Raw genomic sequence first — 16,303 nt, 5'->3', positions numbered from 1 at the left:
CGGCCGATAATTGCGACCCAAATGGGGCGATACTGAATTTTTCCCCCCCAAGGGTTATTCTTCATACTTCGAGCATTTACAATGGGAAAATGTGAGTTGGATGAGAAGAAGTGAATAACATTATTCATCAGCAAGCGCTCCATAAACACAATTGGAGGCATAGCCCAGAGTGTACAAGACTGCAACCATGTCTGTGAAAAGAAGAAGGCTTCTGAAAACACTGTGCCCTCTAGAACCAGAATGCTGTTTCTGTGCAAGACTCAGACCTGGCTGATTTAATTCTGGCTAAACTCCCAATGGCAGCAGAGGATAGGAGTTAGAGGAAATAATATATAGGCAGTAATTCTCGCAGCACACAAAGTGATTCTCTCAATGTAGGACTGATTGCAGAGCTGTTGATTAACAACAATAAATTTTGCTGGATGCAACAAGAATATCCAAATTGCTGAGCACACGCTTTTATTCTGAATATAAGAGGACTATTAAGAATGGTATTTTCAATAGTGACAAATAGAAAATGGCTCACTGCATCAACAAAAGGCATTTCAGAGAAATATTTCAATCATCATTCCTGTAATTAAATGAGATTGGCTGTGTCAGTGCATTGACACAACCCATTCTGGGGTAATACAGCTAAAATATTCAATTAACTGATGCTGGCCTTGTGCAGTCATGACATGAATACTTCTGTTAGTGCGATAAAGGAGTACTATTGACAATGGTTTTTGAAAGGAGAAATAGGTCTTTTTTATGACTCCAATAAAAATGCAATTATCGTGATAAATGCACTTTTACAGAAATACTAACCCTTTTATTTATAAGCATATCACCCACAAAAAATCAATCAAGTATAATACTACAATTAAAAATGTCTGCCTCAGAAGATAGTTAGAAATAAAGGAGGCAAAGCAGTTTTATTTTTCTGATCAATACAGTACTTACAAATGCAAGAAATATTTTCAGGACCAATGTTTTTAAAGTATCCTCCAGAGGGACAATGGTGCAATATACACTAATTTGGGAAATAAATATTAACCACTCAATCAATTGTCAATTTGATTCACGTGGCACCAGTTGCTGCAATGTTACAGTGTTGATCCCTCCCCTGCAAGTCCTTATTTGGAAACCAGGGAGACCTATAATTTATCTTGACAAAGGGTTTGCCCTGAAACGTTGACTCTATTTTCTCTCCACGGATGTTGCCTGGCCTGCTGAGTTTTTCCAGCATTTTCTGTTGTTATTTCCTATAATTTATTGACTGGACCAATATCAGGTTTGTTGCTGTTTTATGAATATGAAATTTGAGACAATTAGGTATGTGTGACAAGTGTGAGGTATGAAGTGTGATAGATAAAAATGTGCAATAGGTACAAAACTATACATATGTGGACGAGCAGATCTCCTAAGGTGTTGCTCATGGAGATTCAGAGAATATTTTGTTTTGTAACAAATATTAGTTGTTAATAATGAAGTATGATGAGGAAATTGTGACAGGCAAAATGTGACAGGAAATAAATGTGACACTTACAGAAAATGTGCACTATACACAAGCATTGATTACTGTTTTAGTGGATGGCATTACAAATATTGAGAATATCCTTTGCTGAAAATTGGTATTTTATTGATAGGTTATGATTTTGCCGGTGGTAAAGTGTGGTGTTACTTTCTTGCTGCACATTAATATATCCATAGGTGTGATCTTTTTAGAAAGTAAAAATAAAACTCAAAAATGACTAAATTCCTATTGAAAACTGGTGGTGAAATATTAATAGATCATTAAAGACTAACATAACAGCTAAAGCAACAGCAAAATACCTGTTTGTTATATCTATGATAGAGGCCATCAGTTTGAAATTAGTTACTAAATGATAGTGGTAATTTGGTTCATCTAAACACATCACTAGATATGCATGCCTTCTGCTTGCAAGACTACAAAAGAACATTGGTGCCCCAGCCACATGTTCATGGCAATAGAAGTAAGAGAGAGAGAAAGGATCAGAGACTTCAAAGGACACAAACATTTATAAAATTATCTTTTAAATTCTAAACTTACACTGGACCAATAGTCAGAGATGTTTTGAAGAAATATTCCCTTGACAGGAAATAGAACAAGATAAACTTTTAGATGTTTACACATATCACATCAAAAAAAGTCCATTTGATTGGCTAAATCGACAACCTTTATAGCACATTAACCACTCTATGCAGTAAAGATCAGTTCTAAATAGTTGAAACCTAGTCAGCATAATACTCATTAATGACATTATACAGGTGTGTAAAACAGTTATTTTTTCAGTAGCTGGGCAGTACTCCAAGGTGAAGACTCCCCTGTCTTCTAAAAGTAGCTAAATATATCAAATGTCAGGATTTTCTTTGATATTCCAAATGCACAGATTTAGGATTACAACAGACATGCCTACTCAATTCAATAAAGAGTGGTATCATTCATGTTATGTTTTCCTTTTTCTTTTTGAACGAGCCTTTTAGCTTCCTCCAGATACTCCCCTTCCTCTTCATCTTCTTCTCACTGGATGGCAAAGCTTCTTTCCTTCGGATTTCTCGTACCATGCCATAAAAGACATCATCTATATAAAGACGCAAAGCAGCTGAAGTCTCGAAAAATGGGCAGCTGTATTCTCTTGCCAAGGCCATGCCCTCCTCGTGAGAAACCTTGAAAGAAATTCATGAACATATAAAATGCATTCATAATCAACAAAATACTAATGTTCTACTAAACTTCAAACTGACTGAGTGTCCGCTGTTTGCATGTTCACTGTCCCAAAGCAAATGATGGAGATGGTGATCCTGTGTTCAGTTTATTAAAGCTTACACTGTGAGAAATTCCAAAGAAATTTCTGTTTCCATGAGCAAGCTAGCTTTCAGCCTGTGCACTAACATTAAAGTAATAAACAACTCTGATCACATCAATAGCTTAACTTCTTTATTACTGAGGTTAAAATAAACACGAGATATTATTTTAGTTAAAAATGTAAAATAAAAGCCTGCCTTCTTTCCTCATTTAGGCTCCGTACTAATTTTAAATGCTTTTTACTGTCTTTTTTGACCTAATTTATCTTTTGTATACTTAATTTTCATAAACAAAACATGGATTTTAATTGGTTGAACATTAGCTTTCAAGGCCATTTTTCTCAACCAATTAAAAGTCCAGAATATAATGATTGACATAGATCACAGCTGACAATTTTTGTCAAATGCACCAGGCACAGAAGAGGCTCTGCTGAACGAGTATAATAGTTGTTGTCCCCCAGAGCACAACAGTTGCACTAATGTAAGGGTCAATTAGTAACTGACGGTTGAGTAAAACACTTATACTAAAGGCAGTTAACAAGAAACATGGTGCCAGATGCGCTGTTCAACATCCTTATAAGATAAAATGGTAGTCCATAGATGTTAGTTAGCACAAAAGCATGGAAGTGCATGGAAGAACTGCAATTTTTTAAACTGGTAAAATCAGGGCTGCACTTGCCTGTGATATGGGGATGCCATTGCCAGGAGTGAGGAAGGCTGGTCTCACTGAATTTTCTGAGACTGGCCTTGCCTCCTCATTGTAATAGACTATCTGGACAGGAAAAACAGACACAGGAAGCCTTGCCAGTAGCACCATTGGCTGGGGGAGTGGGTGGAAAATCTTGTGAGGCAGCAACAATTAAAAGGACTGTAATTAGCATTTAAATGGGAGCTGCATTTTTACGGTGCCAAAATTGTACAGTGCTTTGGTCAACTACACACTGACTGAGGAATGTGAGAGGGCTGCCACATTTGGAGACACGCTTTAGAGGTCCTACTGCAGTTGGTGCAGTAAAGGAGGGCAGCCCTGTTTGAAGAGTAAAACCATCCTACTGTCAAAGCTCAGGTACAAGCTGCTTGGATAGAGCTGGCAGAACAAGTACATGCAGTATCTCCGGTCCATAGGCCCTGGGTACAAATGAGAAAGACATTCCTTAGGAACAGGAATACCAAAGTAGGTGTCTCCGCTTTTGCATACGTTATTACCACTAGGGCAAAGAAGGCATGACACAAATGTTAATGGTGAGCTGCTGCACTCTCAGGGCTAAAGCATGCAAAGCATTCAGGTGATATTTTCCCTGTTCCGTAACACTTTTCTATTAAATAAAAGGTGCAGAGCACACTGCTACTGGGGCATACTAATAGCTTGCACTGAAACATGTATGTGTTCAATGTAAAACAGAAAATGCTGGAAATACTCAGCAGGTCAGGCAGCATCTGTGGAGAGAGAAACAGAGTTAATGTTTCAGGTCGATGACCCTTCGTCAGAACAGTTCTGATGAAAGGTCATCGACCTGAAACGTTAGCTCTGTTTCTCTCTCCACAGATGCTGCCTGACCTGCTGAGTATTTCCAGCATTTTCTGTTTTTATTGCTGTGAAGTTGTCTGCAGGTTAACCTGGAGTAGCTGGAGCTTTGTCACATCCTCTCTATTGAAGCAGCAAGGCGGCAGTGAAAGGAATCTCTTCAGCCATTTATTGATCGGTATTGAAAAAGACTTCAGGAAAGTCTTGGATGCAAAAATGGCACAAGTAAAAAATAGTGTTAATTACAAAATGCACCCATACTGAAATGCTAATACATAAAAGTCAAGTTCAATTATATAATACCTTAGCTTTAAGAAGACAACTAAAATTTCAAGGCCTATGGATTCGTAATGCATCATGTTATATGAGCAAGTTGGACATTGGGGCTGGAGATGGCCAAAGGTCATGGAATTTGGTGTGGGACTTAATTTAATTTGCACCGCCATGAAAATGAGGCTTGTGCTTGCGAGTACTGCAGCCTCCTGTTGCTAACTACAAGTGCCAGTATCAGAATCCCTCCTGAAGCAAATTGGACTCCTCACAGCCTAATATCACGAGCATTGCACAACTACAGTGGGCCTCATTGGGGCTATGATGTAAAGGTTAATAACCTATGGTGAAGAGTGCACAGTAACTATTAATTACTAGCTGGAGTGCCCGGCGGTGCCGAGGGTTTTTTGAGGGCATATTGTTATGAAAAGTAGAAATAATTGTTATATATATATAAATGAGTTTGTCTGTCTGTCTGCCTGTGTGGGAAGGAGAGAGAGACAGAGAGGGAAAGAGAGAGAGAGAGAGAGAGAGAGAGAGAGAGGGAAGAGGAGAGAGAGAGAGGGAAGGAGAGAGAGAGAGGGAAGGAGAGAGAGAGAGAGGGAAGGAGAGAGAGAGAGACAGAGAGAGAGAGGGAAGGAGACAGAGAGAGAGAGGGAAGGAGAGAGAGAGAGGGAAGGAGGGAGAGAGAGTGAGGGAAGGAGATAGAGAAGAGAGGAAGACACCCCAGGGAAGGGGCTGGACTCAGAGCCCGGCGGGTGAAGAAGGGCGGCTGCCATTTTGTGAGGTCGGCGGGAAGTTTGAATTGCGGTGGCCGAAGGAAGGAAGGAAGAAGGTGAGCTCTCCCTCCCTCTCCCACCCCTTCACTCTTTCCCTCCCTCACCCTCTCTCTCTCCCTCCCCCTCTCTCCCTGCCGCTCTCTCCCCTCTCTCTCTCCCCCCTCTCTCTCCCTGCCTCTCTCTCTCCCTCCCTCACCCTCTCTCTCTCCCTCCCCCTCTCTCTCCCTGCCCCTCTCTCTCCCTGCCCCTCTCTCTCTCCCTCCCTCACCCTCTCTCTCTCCCTCCCTCTCTCTCTCCCTGCCGCTCTCTCTCCCTCCCTCTCTCTCCCCTCTCTCCCCTCTCCCTCTCTCTCCCTCTCCCCCTCTCCTCTCCCTCCGACTCACCTCGGTACCAGAACAGAGTATATCCGACACCGGGAGGCCGGGTGCCCATCGCCCAGAAGCGAGCCCGGGGTTCCTCATGTTTAACCAGGTGGGCCTTTGGACCCGGTTGGCCGGGCGGCAGTGGAAGGCCTTTCGCTCCGGACTCCCGTGTCCGATTTAGGTTGGGGACGGCTCGTTGGAAAGCCCCGGTTTTCCCAGTCCCGCACTAACGGCAAGAGAGAGAGGGGGAAGGAGAGAGAGAGAGAGAGGGAATAGGAGAGAGAGAGAAAGGGGGAAGGAGAGAGAGAGAGAGAGGGGGGGGAAGGACTTAGAGGCAGGCTGCGGTGACTGTGCGCGGCCTAGCGCTTCAGGCCCGGCCGGGCTCTCGGGCTGCGACTCACCTCAGCTGAGCTCCCGCTTCGGGAGAGAGAGAGAGAGAGAGAGGGGGTGGAGGAGAGAGAGAGAGAGAGAGAGGGGGGGAAGGAGAGAGAGAGAGAGAGAAATTCCTGAACCAATACTAATGAATCAACAATTTCCTCACCTCCATTACCATTTTTTTAGCTTCAGGCCCGGCCGGTCTTTAATGGCCGCCACTCACCTCAGCTCAGCTCCCGCTCGGCAGTTTGAAGGATTAGGCCCCGCCCACAAACACCATGAAACGCCCCCCAATTGGTCAACCATCACATCACTCAACGCTAATGAGCGTTAGGATTGGTCAACCGCTAATGAGCGGATTTTTCCGTTTTTGAACGTTTTTTGTATACTGTCTGAACAATTTTTGTCTGACCAAAAAGTAAATACACCTATGAGACTCCCCTAATCATAAACTTTCTTTTGATATAACATATGTGTAGTTACGCTCTATAACTTTTGAGTGATGCCCCGGACAGACAGACAGACAGACAGACACCACGATCCTTTTATATATATATAGATTATAGATAGATGAAGGTGGGTGAGATGGATCAAGGCAGGCTTATATTTTGATATCAAATGCAAGTTGATTCTTTTTATTCAACTGACAGATATGTTGCTATATTGCTTGCAATTTGCTTTTGGAAATAGCTAGATTCGTTCAGTATTTCTGTTCATGCAACAATATTCACTGTAATTTGAAGCTTATTGAGGGGTTGGCTCCAGGCTGCAGCTTGAAACAAGGCAGAGTATGTACCACCTGTGCAGTGTTGGAGGGCAAAGTGAGGTTGGAGTAGTTGCAATACTTTTTGTTAATGCCTCAGGCTAAGAAGACAGTTCCAGAGGCAATGGCAGCAGACTCTGCAATAAATTTCAGATCATAGCGGGCTGCGGTAAGATTTATATATTTCACTGACAGCATCTATATGCGTATTGTCAAAACCGAATTACCGAAATATCTTCAAATATGTCCCGTGAAACAATTTTTTATTAATGGGCTCAGTACAGACACTCTGTCGCTAACCAGTGTATAAAAAGTGGACTATGAGATGATAAAGGTGCTCACATTTTTGCAAGGCAGTGTGACAGGCATCATTTCTATCGAGCTCCCAATGCAGTACATTGCATATTATAATGATATTCATCATATACATAGGAAAATAAATTATAAGAGTAAATTTATGGTTTGTTAAGTAAGATTTAATTGATCATCTTTTACTGCCAAGTTACTGTGTGAGTGGCACAGCTGAGCGAGCAGCAGTTTAATTTGCCAGTTTCATTTTAATGGAGGGTCTGCAGTATTTTTTCTCGCTGGCACTGACAAGGTGATTTACGGAAAATAAAAGAGTGAAATGGAAGGGTGTCTTCTAAGGTTCTGAGCTATATGTTTATGAGTGAAACCCGCCACGTTATTCAGTGAGCAAGTTAATATGTGTATCACCGTTCTCATCCTATAAGTCATGGGATTGCTCCGTGTAAAGCATTATGCCGGGTTCAGTTGTGGGATGCTAGCCAACAATTGTGAGGGGGGTTTCTGTGTTCCTGTGATTCTTGCAACTGAATACCTGTAATGATTTTCTGTAGAGAATTTGAGCTGGCAGTGAGCTACAGCACGCCAAGTGGGCATTAGGCTTATTCATCATGCTAATCCAGTGATTATTGCTTGTTAAGAGGAGAACCTAAAAATTGCTGTCTTCACCCTTTGCACTATGATATGCTAATCTTGTGTAGAAGAAACAGTCTTTACAGCTCAAGCAGGTACCTCACATTTTGGTAAACATGCAGGTGCAGCAGGTGGCTAAGAAGGCAAATGGTATGTTGGCTTTCATAGCGAGAGGATTCGCGTACAGGAGCAAGGATGTCTTGCTGCAGTTGTACAGGGCCTTGGTGAGACCACACCTTGAGTATAGTGTGCAGTTTTGGTTGCCTTATCTGAGGAAGGATGTTCTTGCCATGGAGGGAGTGCAGTGAAGATTCACCAGACTGATACCTGGGATGGCAGGAATGACGTATGAAGAAAGATTGGATCGATTAGGCTTATATTCGCTAGAGTTTAGAAGCATGAGAGGAGATCTCATTGAAATTTATAAAATTCTAACAGGACTAGACAGACTAGATGCAGGAAGGATGTTCCCAATGGCGGGGAGTCCAGAACCAGGGGTCACAGCCTAAGGATAAGGGGTAAGCCATTTAGGACAGAGATGAGGAGGAATTTCTTCACCCAGAGAGTGGTGAACCTGTGGAATTCTCTACCACAGAAGGCAGTTGAGGCCAACTTATTAAATATATTCAAGAAGGAGTTAGATATATTTCTTAAGGCTAAGGGGATCAAGGGATATGGGGAGAAAGCAGGGACAGGGTACTGAATTTGGACGCTCAGCCATGATCGCATTGAATGGCGGAACAGGCTCGAGGGGCCAAATAGCCTACTCCTGCTCCTATCTTCTATGTTTCTATGTTTCTATGTTGAGAATCAATGCAACTATTAAACTTTAAATTGTTGAATCTACCTGTTTGAGGTGCTGAAATATTGGCTCAGACAAGGAGATGTTACTGATATAAAAACAGAAAATATTTTCTGTTTTTATTTCAGATTTCCAGCATCCGCAGTATTTTGTTTTTGTTTTAGGTGTTACTGAATTTGGACAGCACAATTAAAAATCCTTTGGAGATAATGGCCCATAATTTGCTATGGCATCTAAAGGCGTCTGCTGTTAGTTAGGCTTGCCCTTGCATGTTAAGGTTTGTAAAATTTTTCCGTGGCAAGTTGCTGAAAGTGTGAGCTGATAATGTTGCAATGAGGGAAACCGGGCATCTGGGACCCAAGTGAACAGAGAAAACAACTGAGTATCTCCTTAACCAATCGTATTGAAGGATTGAGCAATAAACAGCACAGGCACTGAAAAGGAAGTATAAATTACAGTGGTTGAATTCAATGTCAAATCAGGTATAGAAAGAAAAATAAAGAGAGGGAAAGAAAGGTTGAATTAAGAGAGAGAAAAAAGAGACAGAAAGGAAAAGTTAAAAAAAATTACATTGAAATTTTACATTTTAAAATCTCCAACAATTAAAACCTGAAGGAATGAGATTTCACACTTGTAATAGTTACTTTTCAGTGCCAGAAAGGTTCATTCGCAATAATTAGCATTTAGCACATTGTTAAAAGAATCTCTGACACCTAATCCAGGTTGAAGTAAATATGCGCAAACCTTAAGTGGCTCCAAAACAGGCTCCTTACATCACTTCCGACCAGCTCAAACTTTCTGTGGCGAATTTAGTTCATATCTACTGTGCAAGTACAGCAACTGGACGCCATTCAATGCATTTCAATGGTAAGCGAGACAGCGAGATGCTGTTTTCGTGAAGCTAACGGTGGAGTGTCGCATCTTGGACAACAACCTTTGTTTCTGCATTATACTTTGCATCTGACCTTGTTTGAAGTTGCTGTAGTATTTGTGCATAAATAACAGCAAGTGCCATTAGCTTCACCATTATTTTGACAGTAAATTATGGACCACTATTGCTGTCCTTCTGTGCTGTACTATTCTATGGTTCTGTGATTCTTCAATGCAATCTATCCACCAAAACACTGAAAATTCATAGGCCAATGGTTGTAGATATTTATTGTTACCCTCAGAGGACATCTTGGCCTAGATTTTCCTCTGTGGCAGGGTTCTCATTAGAAGCACTGTAGGGTGGAACTTCCAACAATCTTCTGCGATCAGGCCTATTAACATGTTGGCGGTGAGTTCCACCGGTATTTCTACTGCTGCAGGGTCACTCACCTCAGGTTGGCTGAGATTTGGGGAAGCCTTTAACTCCTGCTGCAGTCTAGCGTGGCCGATCGTGCTGGCTACAGGAATTGTTTTAATGTAAGCTTTTTTTAAAACTCCTACTCTGTGATCAATTGCACTCAGTAAAGAGGTCCTTTAATTTTGAAGTCAATGGACAGGAAAAGCGGGCAAGGTGCTTCACAGGCGGCAGATCGATATTGCTTGTTTTACACTATCGGCAAAAGTAAAAATGACTTCCACTGTCCTTTAACCACAAACAGGTGACCTCAGTACAAGATAGAACCCGAACATAATCTCACTTAGCACAGCTTCTCTAACAGTGGCAATGTTCGCCACTGTGAATGCGCTACTTCAAGTTCCAATATTTCAAGTCTATTTCAAAAGCAAAATACTGCGGATGCTGGAAATCTGAAATAAAACAGAAATTGCTGGAAATATTCAGCAGGTCAGGCAGCATCTGTGGAGAGAGAAACAGAGTTAACGTTTCAGGTCAATTACTTTTCGTCTGAACCTTTCAAGCCTCCTGCCGCTCCATTCTCGCCCCTTGAATCAGTCGCTGTCATTTTGCAGGCGGGGCAAAATTGGGGCGCTGCGCACGGTGATGATGTCATCATCGCTTGCGCAGCGGAGTGGGCGCTACTGGTTACTGCCGCCACTAAATTCCCACTAATTTAACGGGAGTCGTTAGTGGCGCCGCACCCAGGCGAAAAGTCATTTGCCCCCGGGGGCGCTAATGAGAGGCACAAATGCACTGAATTTCTAGCCCTATATAGAATCATAGAATAGAATCACAGAATGGTTGCAGCACAGAAGGAAGCCATTCGGCCCATTGAGCCCATGCCGGCTCTCTACAAGAGCACTTCAGCTAGTCCCACTCCCCCGCCCTCTCCCCGTAGCCCTGCAAATATTTTTCCTTCAGGTACTTATCCAATTCCCTTTTGAAAGCCACAATTGAATCTGCCTCCACCACCCTCTCAAGCATTGCATTCCAGATCATAACTGTCATAAATCTCATCATCGAGAAACTACCTATTGAAATAACACTGGATGGCCAGCTGGTGGCGCCGTCCAAGGAGTATAAATACTCGGGCGTTGGCCCCAGCTTGCCAGGGACATTTTGTAAAGACAAGGAGCTAGTGGATACAACTAGACTTCCATGTTCTGAAACAAGTTGATTAAAGCCTTGCTTTATGCTCAAACCAAGTGCGTAGTGAGTTTTATTACGTCAATAACCACTTGCTGCGTAAAAAGTTTTTCCTCAGGTCGCCTTTAGTTCTTCTGCCAATCAACTTAAATCTGTGTCCTCTAGTTCTCAACCCTTCCACCAATGGGAGCAGTTTCTCTCTATCTACTCTGTCTAGACCCCTCATGATTTTGAACACCTCTATCAAATCTTCTCTCAACCTTCTCACATCCAGGATCTCCCAGTTGGCTGCACAAAAATACATAAGGCAGGGCACTGATGGGTTGTTTCCCAGGCCCGGCAATTATGTGAACTTCACCTGTGAGTACGCTAGTCAGAATGAGTGGGCAGTCAGGTGTGTGGCTCTGGCTGGCTTCCCACAGGTGCAGGGCATCATCGACTGCGACTGCACACACGTAGCAATCCGCACCCCCCCCCACCCCCGGATCACCCAGGAATATTCATGAACCGCAAGGAGTTCCAGTCCATCATTGTTCGGCTGGTGTGCAACCACAAGAAAAAGGTTTATGCAGGTGTACATCAGATTCCTTGGGAGCTGCCATGATGCTTTCATTCTGTGACAGTCCAAGCTCTCTGACCACTTTGGACCTGGAAGCAGACTTAAGAGGTGGTTGCTAGGAGACAAGGGATAACCCCTTCAAACTTGGCTGATGACACCCGGAAAGAACCCAACTAATGAAACCCAAGAGCGTTACAATGAAAACCATATGACCACCAGATGTGTCATTGTGCAAACAATCGGCATGCTCAAGATACACTTCAGGTGCCTGGACAGATCTGGAGGCGCTCTTCAGTACTCGCCAGTCAGGGTCTCCAGAATAATTGTGGTGTGATTGCGCCACATCGAGCATTGGAGCTGCAGGAGGAACAAGCTGCTGAGCACAGATTATGGACAATTCCGAGGAGGAAGAGGAGGAGGAGGGAGGAAGATGGTGCCCCCATCAGTACACCAGCTGCTCACATTGCTGCCCAGGATGCCAGGAATTCCCTTTTAGCTGTATGGTTCCATTAGTCACTGACACTGGACCGAAATAACAATCACATCCAACAGCCACTCTCCCTCCCTCCCCCTGCAATCCCACTAACACAAAACAGTCCAGTAACCAATCATCCACCCATTGTACATCCCCCTATTGGTCCCCATCAATTCATGTCTTCCCATTCATCAACAAGCAACTGAAAAGGCCGAGTTGACACTCAGCAACCAAGAATGGGCAACACGGGAAAGTGTGCAAAGTAATAAATTATATGTGATTCTACTAAACAACAGAAACTTAACAACACACCTCAAACACCATGCATATACCCTTGTGCAACTACAAAGCTTTACTCTTCCTTTTCCTACCACTCCTATGTGGTGCAATCCCTGTGGGTTCAGCAAACGTAGAGACAGGCTGCTCAGATCCCTGCTCTGCCTGTTGAGAAGTTCTTGGCCGTCGACCTCTGGGTTTTGGAGCCTGTGAGGTCCCACCAAAGACTGCTCCATCTGCACCTGTGCAGGGGCAGACTTGGCCATCGGGAGAGGAGGTAGCATGTTGGGTACTGACTAGCGGGGGGGCGGGCTGCAATGGGTGCGAAGTCGAAGCACATTGAGCGGAGTTCTCACTTCCATATCCCCTTTTGCCATTATCCCTCTCATGGGCCACCCACACTTCACTCCTACCATTTTGCTGGAGAGCAGCTTGGTGCAGATCAGTAACCCACTGTAAGGCCAAGGCTAAGGTACCTGTCAACCTATTCAAGACGCCAGAGTCTGCACGGCCGTGGTCAAGGCCTACATGGACACATTTGATTACCACGATTGATGTTCCAGGGAGTTGGCCACTCGATCCGTGGAAGAAGATATCCTCACAATGCCCTACGACATCAACCTGCTCATGCTTGAACTGGATTCCTTCATTCTCTCTGCAATCATGAACAGTGTGCGTGGAAGGCCTGCCAGTACTTCCCTCAGTGATTAACCTTTCCATCGAAGCCTCCCGGGGTACAGCATCTGTGTCCAGTTGAGCAGAGCCTAGAGAGGGCTGTGCCCTCCAAAGCAGATTCTCCACAGCTGCCCCTGCCACCATTGTTTGCTCTTGCTCACTTGAGAACTGTGAGTCACCAGGTGAAAACCTAACTATCTGTCTAACTAGACCCATCAAAGTGCGAGTATCTTAGCTGATGCATAGTAAGCATGAGTCGTGTGATGGTGCACCCTCAGAAGGAATCAGCACCTCTGAGGATTCGGCGTCTGGGATGTCCATGGACTGCTGCTGTACACATCCAGGTGGAGAGAAAATATATGAATTAGCACTGTCAAGGTAAGGATGTTGCATTATGAAGATGATCATATTTCACTCGCTGCTGAAATCACTGAGTGTCGTATGACATATGGGTTGTTGATATTTAATTGTGTTACCAGGTAGCTGGGAGGTCCCACTGTCTCCATCTCCGCTGGTCAGGGATGCTGAAACTCCACTGATCTCCAGCGATTCCTCCTCTGCAGTTGCCAACTGGGAGATTTGTTGAGGCCCACCTCCGGTTCTCTCCCTCTCCCTAGTGTTCTGTGCTCTCTTCTCCTGCAATGGGGGAAAGAACAGGCCTATAAGTGAGTGTAGTGAGTGTCATGCATTCACCCGATGGATGCAGTGCATTTGTTGAGGGTGACTATCAAGGAGAGGCATCAAATTGCAGAAAGATTAGGGTGAATAGCGGTGGTGGATAGATAGATGGGGATGTGAGGAAGTGCATAGAAAGAGAATGATTGGTGCGCTTGCAAAGGAAGTGGGAGTGAGGAATGATGTGATGGAGTAGGCTTGACAAGGCAGAGTGAGGTGGTGGAATAATGTGCACAACAGGATGTAGGTGAATGTGCAACTGTACTCACCATTTCTGATCTGGTTAGGTGCTTCCTGCACTGAATCCAGGAGCGTGGCACAATGTTCCTGCTGTTGACTTCCTGAGCCACCTCCAGCCATGCCTTCTTTGTTGCAGCAGCAGTTTTCTTTCTCCCATTGCTGAGAACAGTATCTCTCTCTGACTCCTTGCCCCCAGCACTACATCAAACGACGCATTGTTAAATCGAGGCGCAGCCCTTGGCTGTCTTGAATCCACGTTGAGACTTTACTCTCTCTTGGTTCGAACTCCTAACTCCTCCAAATTCTATTTTTGGATTGGCTCTTTAAATACTCAAGTTGAGATCACATTGTGGTAAACCACTGTATTGTATATTGCCACCTCTGGGTGGCGCTGTGTATGGAGGCATGCCTCAGCTGACTCCACCCACCACTGTGTGGGTTTCGTTCAGACTTGTTCAGTCACTCACGAAGAAGCATGGTCTCTTCTTAGCTAATAAAAGCCTTATTCATCTCTTCTTTCGACTCATCATCTCTTCTTCGACTCATCACCTTTTATGAAGTAATTGATAAGCGTATCAATTTTATTAGCTAAAAGTTAAATGGCGACACCTGAGGAGCAACAACAGCAACGGATACAGCAGACATTGCTGAGAGCCCTCAGACCACCACGCCTGGACCTCGACCCTCAAGATGTGGGTGCATCAGCCAAGTTTGAACACTGGCTGAGCTGCTTTGAATCCTTCCTCGCAATCTCACAGGTTACAGAGGAGGATCACAAACTGAAAATTTTGACCGCCCAGGTGAGCCATCAAGTATATATGCTAATCCGGGACTCTAATACGTACGTGGCGGCCCTCGAGCTACTAAAAGGGCAATATACGCGCCCAGTGAACACAATTTACGCCCGACACCTCTTGGGATCCCGCAGGCAGCAACCGGGAGAATCGGTAGGGGCATTTGCACGGGCGCTACTGGCACTCTGCAGAGACTGCGATTGTAAAGCGGTAACGGCTGTGGAGCACGCGCAGGGACTCGCCTGTGATGCCTTCGTCAGGGGCCTCCAGTCAGACCACACCCGGCAGAGACTGCTAGAAAGCAAGGAACCCGACCTGAAGACGGCCATTGCCCTTGCGCTCTCGTTAGAGGAGGCCCACCGAAACCTCGAGGCATACCCCCGTAACGGCGCCGAGACATGGCAATCGAAACCGTGGGACACGGGACCGCCGCCCCCGGCACCAACCGCTGCAGCGACCCAACCGAGACAGCAGCCTCCGGTAAGAACTGCTTCGATGCCCAGTAACCAGGCCCAAAAATGCTATTTCTGTGGCCAGTTAAAACATCCCAGAGCGCACTGCCCAGCTAAGACAGCTACCTGCTCGGGCTGCGGGAAGAAAGGCCATTACGCTAACGCCTGCAAGGGGAAGCCAGCCAGCAGCGCAGCGTGCGGGCCGTGGGAGCAGCCATCTTATCCGCCATTTTGTGTACCCCCGGCCGCATGGCATCCGCCGCCATCGTATCCAACGCACTCAACCGCCATTTCGTCACCGGAACCGACCACCGTCTTGGCGGATGACTATAGTGACTCACTAAGCCACATACTGGCCTCCGTGACGCTGGATCAAGGCCACCCTCACCATCTATCCAGCTCCATGATGGATATCGCGGTAAACGGCCGCGCCACCAGTTGCCTGATCGACAGCGGGAGCACAGAGAGTTTCGTCCACCCCGACACGGTACGTAGCCACTCCCTCACGATTCTGCCAACGCACCATCGCATTTCTATGGCGTCCAAGTCCCAGTCAATGGACATCAGCGGCTACTGTGTGGTGACCCTGTCAGTAGGGGGCACTGAATATCAAAAATTTAAACTGCTAGTCCTGCCCCGTCTTTGCGCTGCCGTCCTGCTAGGGTTGGATTTTCAGTGCCACCTTAAGAGTGTCACACTAGCATACGGTGGACCCCTCCCCCCACTCACAGTCTGCAACCAACAACTTTTAAATCGCCCGCTGCAAACCACCTGCAGCCTTTCCACATTAAAAGTCCCCCCCCCTCCCCTGTTCGCTAACCTCACCCGCGACTGTAAACCCATCGCTACCAAAAGCAGGCGGTACAGTGCCGGGGACAGAGCTTTTATCAGCTCTGAGGTGGAGCGGCTCTTGAAGGAGGGCATTATCGAAGGTAGCACTAGCCCCTGGCGAGCCCAGGTTGTAGTCGTTAAAACCACTGCAAAACGCCGCATGGTAATCGACTACAGCCAAACCATAAACCGGTACACCCAGCTGGACGCGTACCCCCTCCCTCGCATAT

General features: G+C 45.2%; 1 protein-coding gene across 2 annotated transcripts in view; it reads right to left on the bottom strand.

Moving 5' to 3' along the window:
* Positions 1-524: 524 nt before the first annotated feature.
* LOC147123455 (GTP-binding protein Rit2-like) overlaps positions 525-16,303 on the bottom strand; it is a 538,426-nt gene continuing 522,647 nt past the window's right edge. For both annotated transcript variants that reach the window (XM_085973243.1, XM_085973234.1), the window contains exon 5: positions 525-2,670. In XM_085973243.1, coding sequence (XP_085829369.1) covers positions 2,446-2,670 — 225 coding nt within the window. In that variant the 3' untranslated portion in view covers positions 525-2,445. The remainder of the gene's footprint in view (positions 2,671-16,303) is intronic.

This window comes from Somniosus microcephalus, chromosome 2 (genome assembly GCF_052327205.1).
Source record: "Somniosus microcephalus isolate GS21.2 chromosome 2, FLI_Smic_1.0, whole genome shotgun sequence".
NCBI classification, from domain to species: domain Eukaryota; kingdom Metazoa; phylum Chordata; class Chondrichthyes; order Squaliformes; family Somniosidae; genus Somniosus; species Somniosus microcephalus.
Note: the sequence above shows the minus strand (reverse complement) of the source record. Positions and strands in the feature narration are given on the sequence as shown.